The sequence below is a fragment of the Cebus imitator genome, unplaced genomic scaffold (genome assembly GCF_001604975.1).
Source record: "Cebus imitator isolate Cc_AM_T3 unplaced genomic scaffold, Cebus_imitator-1.0 Scaffold187, whole genome shotgun sequence".
Taxonomy (NCBI): Eukaryota; Metazoa; Chordata; class Mammalia; order Primates; family Cebidae; genus Cebus; species Cebus imitator.
Window position 1 is genome coordinate 1,966,394 of NW_016107502.1, and position 9,500 is coordinate 1,975,893.

The window sequence follows — 9,500 nt, forward strand, 5'->3', positions numbered from 1 at the left end:
AAAATACAAAAATTAGCTGGGTATGGTGGTGTACACCTGTAATCCCAGCTACTCAGAGGCTGAGGCAGGAGAATTCTCAGCTTGAACCTGGAAGGCAGAGATTGCAGTGAGCTGAGATCACACCACTGCACTCCAGCCTGGCAACAGAGTGAGACTCTGTCTCAAAAAAAAAAGGAAGACAGTTGGAGATTATGGAACTCTATGCTTTTTCAGCCTCTTCCAAGGGCCTGGAATAAAGTGGAGTATAAGCAGTGTATTCACAGATCTTCCTGGTTATCTGTTGCTGCACTACGTCACAGTCAGACTTGTCTCTTTCTACTAACACATTTATGAGCGCTACCAAATATTAGTAAACATCTATAGTCTCAATCTCCTGGAACATTCTTCCAATATTAAAACATTCGGTGCCAGGCGCGGTGGCTCAACACCTGTAATCCTGTCACTTTCGGAGGCAGAGGCGGGTGGATCTCCTGAGGTCAGGTGTTTAAGACCAGCCTAGCTCACATGGTGGAAACCTGTCTTTACTAAAAATACAAAAATTAGTCGGGTGTTGCGTGTGCACCTGTAATCCCAGCTACTCGGGGGGCTGAGGCAGGAGAAGTGCCTGAACCTGGGAGCTGGAGGTTGCAGTGAGTCAAGATCACACCACTGCACCCCAGCCTGGATGACAGAGTGAGACTCGGTTTCAAAAAATAAATAAAATAAAACATTCGGGAGGCCAGGCCCATGCCTGTGATCCTAGTACTTTGGGAGGCTGAGGCTAGCAGATCACTTGAGGTTAGAAGTTCAAGACCAGCCTGCCCAACATGGTGAAACCACATCTCTACTAAAAATACAAAAATTAGCCAGATGTGGTGGCGCACCCTTGTAGTCCCAACTGGTTGGGAGGCTGAGGCATGAGAATTCCTTGAACCTGGGAGGCAGAGGTTGCAGTGAGCCAAGATTGTGCCACTGCACTCCAGCCTGGGCGACAGAGCGAGACTCCATCTCAAAACAAACAAAAAAACACCTTTGGAGCAATATCTAAGATGGACAAACAGGTAAAATAAGTGATGGAAAATAAAAGCAAGTTGCAATGATGAGCCAAATAGTTTGGGCACCCTGGGTGCAGTGGCTCACACCTGTAATCTCACCACTTTGAGAGGTTAGGCAGGTGGATCATTTGAGCCTAGGAGTTCAAGACTAGCCTGGGCAATATAGTGAGACCTTGTCTCTACAGATAATTTTTAAAAAACATTATCAGGTGTGGCGGCATGTACCTGTGGTCCCAGCGACTCCAGAGGCTGAGGTGGGAGGATCATTTGAACCCAGAGGTTGAGGCTACAGGATGATCCATGATTATGCCCCTGCACTCCACTGGGCAACAAAATCAGACCCTATTTCAAAAAAAAAAAAAAAAAAAAAACAGAGTGAGCAGTAAGATAAGCAGAAGAATTGCTACATGGATGGAATAAGGTCTAATTTTAAATTGCATGATATACGCAACAACTCAGGAGGCAGAAGTGATAGAATCACTTGAGGTCAGGAGTTGGAGGCCAGCCTAGGCAACAAACATAAGAGAGACTCTGTGCCTGCCTCTAAAAATAAATAGATTAGGCGAGGCATGGTGGCTCACCCCTTGTAATCAATCCAGCACTTTGGGAGGTCAAGGCAGGCAGACTGCTTGAGCCCAGGAGTTTGAGACCAGCCTGGGTAATGTGGAGAAACCCCATCTCTACAAAAAAATAGAAAAAATTAGCCAGACGTGGTACCTGAGTTGGGAGGATCACCAGACCTCAGGAAGTTGTGGCTGCAGTGAGCCATGATTGTGCCACTGCACTCCATCCTGGGCCACAGAGTGAGACCCTGTGTCAAAAATAAAAATATTAATACATAATTTTAAAATGTATGATATAGATGTACAGACCTGGAAACCAGCAGCAGCGGATGACTCAGCCTGATTTGCAGCAGACAGCTGCTGTGGGATGTTTTTGAGAAGAAAATAATGGCTTTTGAGACAAAATTCAAGAAACAACAAGCCCTGCAAAGAAGCATCTTCAGACATGAACAAAAATATACATCCTATCAATGTGGTGTGCAAAGGATCCCATGCTGTGTTGCGATAATTTAAATTCCAAGTATGATAGCAATGTTTTCAGCACCTTGAAAGGACCTTTAAAGCAAATATTGTCAGTATGTTGCATTACTTGAGTGCGTGGCACGGTACCTCTGAACATTGAGTGCTTTTTACTTGGAAGGTTATGCTAGTCAATGGAAAAGGTCCAAGGAAAAAGCAGAAGAAGTGTGTTTCATCTAGCCACTCAGGGGCCATTATGACCAGGCCTCTGTCTCTGTTGTAGACCTGAAGGCTGAAATTGACAAGTTGGCCACTGAGTATATGAGTAGCGCCCGCAGCCTGAGCTCCGAGGAAAAATTGGCCCTTCTCAAACAGATCCAGGAAGCCTATGGCAAGTGCAAGGAATTTGGTGACGACAAGGTGCAGCTTGCCATGCAGACCTATGAGATGGTATGGCCCTGTTCATGGCTCCCCACCTACCTCCCATCTAATCCTCAGGGTCTTAGACCCCTCCTTCAACTATGTTGGGATCTGTTTGGGGTCTGTGAGATCCATAGACTCTGCCTTAACCTATTTTGTTTAATTGGAACCAGTTTTGTACCTCTCCTTTCTTCTTCCTTTCCACCCAGGTGGACAAACACATTCGGCGGCTGGACACAGACCTGGCCCGCTTTGAGGCTGATCTCAAGGAGAAACAGATTGAATCAAGTGACTATGACAGCTCTTCCAGCAAAGGCAAAAAGAGTGAGGAGGGGGGCGGGGCTGTGAGAGGTGGGGCGAGGATTCAATGAGAAGACGCCAGCTCTTCATCTGGTGGGGAGCAGGGCACCAGGTTGGAAACAGAGGGAGAGAAGAGGACTTAACTCATCTTTCTGTCTCCCTGCCTTCTGGCTTTCCCCTCTTCCCTAGAAGGCCGGACTCAAAAGGAGAAGAAAGCTGCTCGTGCTCGTTCGAAAGGGAAAAACTCAGATGAAGAAGCCCCTAAGACTGCCCAGAAGAAGTTAAAGCTCGTGCGCACGTGAGTGTATCAGGGAGCCCTTTGCCAGACAACATCCTCTTCTCTCCCAGTGCCCCACTCCCAGCCTGCACTGCCCCCTGCCACTTTCTATATCTCTGTGCCAAGAGCTCTTCTGATCATGTTGGTATCTGCTGGAGAAGAGAAGCCACAAATCATTTGCCCCACCAGGATCTCCTGCCACCTCTGAAAGCCTCAGGCTTTAGCTTCCCTTCCTGTAGATGACACTTTCTCTTCCTCTTGGCATGCAGAAGTCCTGAGTATGGGATGCCCTCAGTGACCTTTGGCAGTGTCCACCCCTCTGATGTGTTGGATATGCCTGTGGATCCCAACGAACCCACCTATTGCCTTTGTCACCAGGTCTCCTATGGAGAGATGATTGGCTGTGACAACCCTGATGTGAGAAACATTTTGCCTCAGGATGGGGGGTTGTGAGGGGCATGAAGGGAGCGGGTACAAGAGGGAAAATCCCACAGCTGAGTACTGGAACTTCAGAATAGAAGGAAGATGGGCTGGGCATGGTGGCTCTCGCCTGAAATCCCAGCACTTTGAGAGGCTAAAGCAGGCAGATCACTTGAGGTCAGGAGTTCGAGACCAGCCTGGCCAACATGGTGAAACCCCTTCTCTACTAAAAATACAAAAATTAGCTAGGTGTGCTGGCACACACCTGTAATCCTAGCTACTCGGGAGGCTGAGGCAGGAGAATCGCTTGAACCTGGGAGGCAGGGGTTGCAGTGAGCTGACACTGTGCCACAGTACTCCAGCCTGGACGACAGAGCAAGACTCTGTCTCAAAAAAAAAAAAGAAGAAGAAGAAGAAGAAAAGGCCTGACGCATGGCTCATGCCTGTAATCCCAGCACTTTGGGAGCCCGAGGAGGGTGGATCACTTGAGGTCAGGAGTTCGAGACCAGCCTGGCCAACATGGTGAAACCCAGTCTCTACTTAAAATACAAAAATTAGCCAGGCGTGGTGGCGTGTGTCTGTAACCCCAGCTACTCAGGAGGCTGAGGTGGGAGAATTGCTTGAGCCTGGGAGGTGGAGGTGGCTGTGAGCTGAGATCGTCATTGCATTCCAGCCTGGGCCACAGAGTGAGATGCCATCTCAAAAAGGAAAAAAAAAAAAAAAGAATTGAAGGAAAATGGTGGGAACTCGTTGGCCTTGGGACTTCCAAGACTCTCCGAAAGGATGGAGTAAAGGACAGGACATACCTAAGGAATCTGGAGGGGCTTTCTCTCCTTCCTCTGGCCCATCCTGGCCCCTGACTACTTTTTCCTTCTTCCTCTTCCAGTGTTCCATTGAGTGGTTCCATTTTGCCTGTGTGGGGCTGACAACCAAGCCTCGGGGGAAATGGTAAGTGGCAGGAGTTGGAGGGCCCCTAAGGTGAGTGGTAGAGGGCATTCTCCCTTTCACTTACTTTCCTCTCCCCTTCTGTTTTTCAGGTTTTGCCCACGCTGCTCCCAAGAACGGAAGAAGAAATAGATAAGGGCCTTGGATTCCAACACAGTTTCTTCCACATCCCCTGACTTGGGCTAATGGGCAGAGGAATGCCTGTGCTGGGGCCGGGGGTTCAGGGAGAAGTGGATGACAGTACTGTCATCCCTTCTCCTCCCCTCTCCCCACTCCCGGTGCTGAGGCTGCATCAAACCCTGGTAGGGAGGGGTGCTGCAGCCACTAACGGTATGTGCTCTCCTTCAGTCCTCTCCCTTCAAAGGGACGTGGTCTTGCCCACTGTCCTTTTGCCTCCATGCTGAGGTTGGTGCTGTATTTCAGAGGGAGGGTCCTTTCATTCCCCTTGCTTTGTATTTAAGGACTGGGGCATAGCATGGGGGCAGTCCCCTAGACCTCTTCATTCCCCCTCCTCCTGTGGTGAGGGCTAGGTATGATCAACACTGTCTTCTCCATTCCCTTCCTGCTTTTTTCATGGTGGGGGATCCCCCAGGTTATCTAGGCTGTGGCCCTAGTTTAAGGGGAACCCCTTCCTCTGTGCCAAGAGGATTCATCCTGGCCTTGTGAATGGGAGAGGGGGCAAGGTGGAATGCAGATAACTCACATGTAAAAGGAACTTGGGTAGGTAAATAAAAGCTATACATGTTGGCCTGCTGTGTTTATCGTATAGACATTGTTTTAGTAAATGTGCTGAGCATTTATTTTTGCATCCTCTGGGTTGGATACAATGTGGGACAAAGGCATGCCAGAGTTAGGACATGACGTGAAACCAGAGTGATGCCTCTGCCCAAGAACCCACAAGTTCTCAACTTGGGAAAGACAGAGGTGCTGAAGGGTGGGCCTCAGACCAGGGGTCTCCAAAACTTTGTAAATTGTACAGCTTTTCTCCATAAAACATCTTTCACTTAATTTCCAATAAATGATGTATTTCTGTTATACATGTGTACTACTATACTAAATATTAGCTTGATTTCTTCCTTTATTATTATTATTTTTTTTTTTTGAGACAGAGTCTTGCTCTGTCACCAGGCTGGAGTGCAGTGGTGTGATCTCAGCTTACTGCAGCTTCCACCTACCAGATTCAAGTGATTCATCTGCCTTAGGCTCCCTAGTAGCTGGGACTATAGGCACGAGCCACCATGCCCAGCTAATTTTTGTATTTTTAGTAGCGATTGAGTTTCACCATTTTGGCCAGGATGGTCTCGGTCTTTTGACCTCATGATCCACCCACCTCTGCCTCCCAAAGTGCTGGGATTACAGGCGTGAGCCACCATGCCTGGCATGATTTCTTTAAAAAAAAAAAAAAAAGTGGGTCAGGTGCAATGGCCCATCCCTCTAATACCAACACTTTGGGAAGCCAAGGCAGGTGGATCAACTGAGGTCAGGAGTTCGAGACCAGCCTGGCCAACATGGCAAAGCCCCATCTCTACTAAAAATACAAAAATTAGCTGGGCGTGGTGATGGATGCCTGCAATCCTAGCTACTGGAGAGGGTGAGGCAGGAGAATCACTTGAACCTGGGAGGCAGAGATTGCAGTGAGCTGAGATTGCACCACTGCCCTCCAGCCTGGGCAACAGAGTGAGACTGTGTGTCAAAAAAACTAAATAGGCCGGGTGAAGTAGCTCCCACCTGTAATCCCAGCGCTCTGGGAGGCCGAGGTGGGCAGATCACCTGAGGTCAGGGGTTCGAGGCCAGGCTGGCTGACATGGTAAAACCCCGTCTCTGCTGAAAATACAAAAATTAGCCGGATTTGGTGGTGCATGCCTGTAATCCCACCTACTTGGGAGGCTGAGGCAGGAGAATCACTTGAACCCGGGAGGCGGAGGTCACAGTGAGTGGAGACCAGCCATAATTTTTGTATTTTTAGTAGAGATAAGGTTTCACCATTTTGGCCACGCTGGTCCTGAACTCCTGGCCTCCAAGAGGTCCACCATCTTCAGCCTCCCAAAGTGCTGGAATTCCAGAAATGAACCACGGTGCCTGGCCTCTATTTTATTTATTTAATTTTATTATTATTATTTTTTGAGACAGGGTCTCACTCTGTCACCCAGGCTGGAGCACAGTGGTGAGATCTCAGCTCACTGCAGCCTCAACCTCCGAAGGCTCAGGTGAACCTCCTGTCTCAGGCTCCCTGAGTAGTAGCTGGAACAACAGGCCCACACCACCACACCTGACAATTTTTGTATTTTTTGTAGAGACAGGGTTTCACCATGTTGCCCAGGCTGGTCTGGAACTCCTGGGCTCAAGGGATCCACCCACCTTGACCTCCCAAGTGCTGGGATTATAAGCGTGAGCCACCCAAGTCTGGCCCAAGACAATTTCTTGTTTTATTTTTATTTATTTCCTTTTTTTTTTTTTTTTTTTTTGAGGCAGGGTCTCACTTTGTCACCGAGGCTAGAGAGGAGTGGCCGGACTGCATCTCACTGCAGCCTTGACCTCATGGGCTCAAGCGATCCTCCCATCTTGGCCCCCCAAGAAGCTGGGACTACAGGCGCACGCCACCACGCTTGGCTGATTTTTCGTTTTTTTTTGTAGAGACCGGGTTTCACCCTGTTACCGGAGCTAGAATTTCTCATTTTAAACACAAAACACATACAGAAACAAAAGTTCTCCTCCCACACCTCAGTGGATTGTCTTATTCACACCTCCCCCTTGGAAATCACTTTCTTAGACCATTGAGCCACCATCTTGTTTTCCCCTTTGACCCATTTTGTTAATGGGGTGCCCTCTCTAGTTCCTGCCCAGATAGGCTTTGACTTTGTTTTGCACATTCTGTCTCTGCCTGTGCTCAGCTCTAGACCTCACGACCTGTTGGGCAAGTTTTCCTAAGACCTGGTTTCTCATTTGTAAAACGAATGATAGTGTATCCACCTTATGGGATTCCTATGGCAAGTAAGGGAGTGCACGTAAAGATGCTAAGTGGCTGCGTGCAGTGGCTCACACCTGTAATCCTGTACTTTGGGAGGCCAAGGTGGGTAGATCACCTGAGATCAGCTGGTTCGAGACCAGGCTGGCCAAAATAGTGAAACCCTGTCTCTACTAAAATTTCAAAAAAAACAGCTGGGGGTGACAGAGGGCGCCTGTAATCCCAGCTACTTGGGAGGCTGAGGTAGGAGAATTGCTTGAACCCAGGAGATCGAGGTTGTAGTGGGCCGAGATCCTGCCACTGCACTCCAGCCTAGGCAACAGAGCAAGACTCTGTCTGCAAAAAAACAAAAACAAAAAAAACCTACAAAAATTAGGAGGGGCTCACGCCTGTAATCCCACAACTTTGGGAGGCCAAGGCGGGCGGATCAAGAGGTCAAGCGATCGAGACCATCCTGGCCAACGTGGTGAAACCCCGTCTCTACTAAAAACACAAAAGTTAGCTGGGCATGGTGGCGCGCGCCTGTAGTCCCAGCTACTCGGGAGGTTGAGGCAGGAGAATCGCTTGAACCCGGGACGCAGAGGTTGCGGTGAGCCGAGATCGCGCCACTGCACTCCAGCCTGGGCGACAGAACAGGACTCCGTCTCAGGAGGGGAGGAAAAAAAGAGGCTAAGCGAAGGTAGCTTTTGCCATCCCTACCATCTCGATCGGCTTAGCCAGCTGAGGGCTCCGCCCGGCTGTCGAGGCCCCTCCCCGGCCGGCTCTTTGTGACGCATGGGCGAAGCCCGCGTGCGCCCCGCCCCGCCCCGCCACGCGTCTGCCGCTGTCTCCGCGACTTGGCCCGTTAGAGGCGGCTTGGGTCCGCGGAACGGCAGCGAACCTTCCAGGGCCATGAGGAAGCCAGCCGCTGCCTTCCTTCCCTCACTCCTGAAGGGTGAGAGTTTCCACCTGCTCCAGCAGACCCTCCCCGGGCTCAGTCGTCTCCCTCCCGGGAGCCCTCCTTTTATGGTTTCTGGAACGCTTCCTCGTGGTGGTCGTGCTGGGTCTGCCCCCTAGCTCCTGGGATCCTCCCATCTTCCCCCGCCCCCTGTCGGACCTTTGCCTCTGTCTCTAGAATCCCCTCACCCTGGTCAGCAGGGATAACCCGCCCGAGACCCCTGTTCCTAATTTGCCAGTCTGGGTCTCTCTGCCCTGGTCCCGGAGCGGGTTTTGGGGTTCGGTCCTTCCATCGCCCGTTCGCCCGCTCCGCAGTGCTGCTCCTGCCTCTGGCACCTGCCCCAGCCCAGGATTCGACCCAGGCATCCACTCCTGGCAGCCCTCTCTCTCCCAGCGAATACGAGCGCTTCTTCGCATTGCTGACACCAACCTGGAAGGCAGAGACTACCTGCCGTCTCCGTGCAACCCACGGCTGCCGGAATCCCACACTAGTCCAGCTGGACCAGTATGAAAACCACGGCTTAGTACCGGATGGTGAGGGCCAGATTTGTGGCCAAGACACCCAGAGTGTTCACCCAAACCTCAGGGCAAAAGCCCTGTGCTCATGTGAGGCGGGGAAGGGCATGGCTAGCACCACCTCACCCTGAGCTCATAGGCTCCACCCTCCCCATGGTGTGGAGTCCACTGCTCCAGCCCCGCCCTGAGCTCCCACTGTGGGTTCATCTTCTCCATCCCTGCCCTTTCTCAGGTGCTGTCTGCTCCGACCTCCCTTATGCCTCCTGGTTTGAGTCTTTCTGCCAGTTTACTCAGTACCGTTGCTCCAACCACGTCTACTATGCCAAGGTGAGGCCCAGGACAAAGATTGGATCTGGTCTCCCAGGGCCAAGGGAGAGGCGGCAGGAGTGGGAAGTTGAGGAGGGGCTCCAGGAGAGTATTCCTTAGCGCCTCCTTCCCTGCCATTTTGCCAGTCATTTACCCAGATTATAGATGAATACAGTCTCACCTTGGACCTTCAGATTGAATAATTCTGTTACTACAAGAAAAGTAGGGAAGAGACTGGGCGTGGTGGCTCATGCCTATAATCCCAGCACTTTGGGAGGCAGAGGTGCGCAGATCACCTGAAGTCAGGAGTTCAGGACCAGCCTGGCCAACATGGTGAAACCCTGTCTCTACTAAAAATA

The 9,500-nt window shown here is 50.6% G+C and overlaps 2 protein-coding genes across 7 annotated transcripts in view; both read left to right on the top strand.

Annotated features, from left to right (window-relative positions):
• The window catches only part of ING4 (inhibitor of growth family member 4), a 13,508-nt gene extending 8,343 nt beyond the window's left edge, over positions 1 to 5,165 (top strand). Inside the window, exons 3-8 of one of the 5 annotated variants that reach the window (XR_005203030.1) lie at positions 2,340 to 2,506; positions 2,686 to 2,800; positions 2,966 to 3,074; positions 3,432 to 3,470; positions 4,360 to 4,421; positions 4,511 to 5,165. Coding sequence is in view for 4 of the 5 variants with exons in the window: in XM_017546105.2 (XP_017401594.1) it covers positions 2,340 to 2,506; positions 2,686 to 2,800; positions 2,966 to 3,074; positions 3,323 to 3,470; positions 4,360 to 4,421; positions 4,511 to 4,550 (641 nt within the window). In the remaining variant the exon portion in view is untranslated. Of the gene's footprint in view, positions 1 to 2,339; positions 2,507 to 2,685; positions 2,801 to 2,965; positions 3,075 to 3,322; positions 3,471 to 4,359; positions 4,422 to 4,510 lie in introns of all 5 variants that reach the window. The other 4 variants (XM_017546105.2, XM_017546107.2, XM_017546108.2 and 1 more) reach the window with 4 other exon arrangements.
• A 3,011-nt stretch (positions 5,166 to 8,176) lies between these two features.
• The window catches only part of LOC108316330 (acrosin binding protein), a 15,117-nt gene continuing 13,793 nt past the window's right edge, over positions 8,177 to 9,500 (top strand). For both annotated transcript variants that reach the window (XM_017546111.2, XM_037744840.1), the window contains exons 1-3: positions 8,177 to 8,317; positions 8,635 to 8,853; positions 9,068 to 9,162. In XM_017546111.2, coding sequence (XP_017401600.2) covers positions 8,275 to 8,317; positions 8,635 to 8,853; positions 9,068 to 9,162 — 357 coding nt within the window. In that variant the 5' untranslated portion in view covers positions 8,177 to 8,274. The remainder of the gene's footprint in view (positions 8,318 to 8,634; positions 8,854 to 9,067; positions 9,163 to 9,500) is intronic.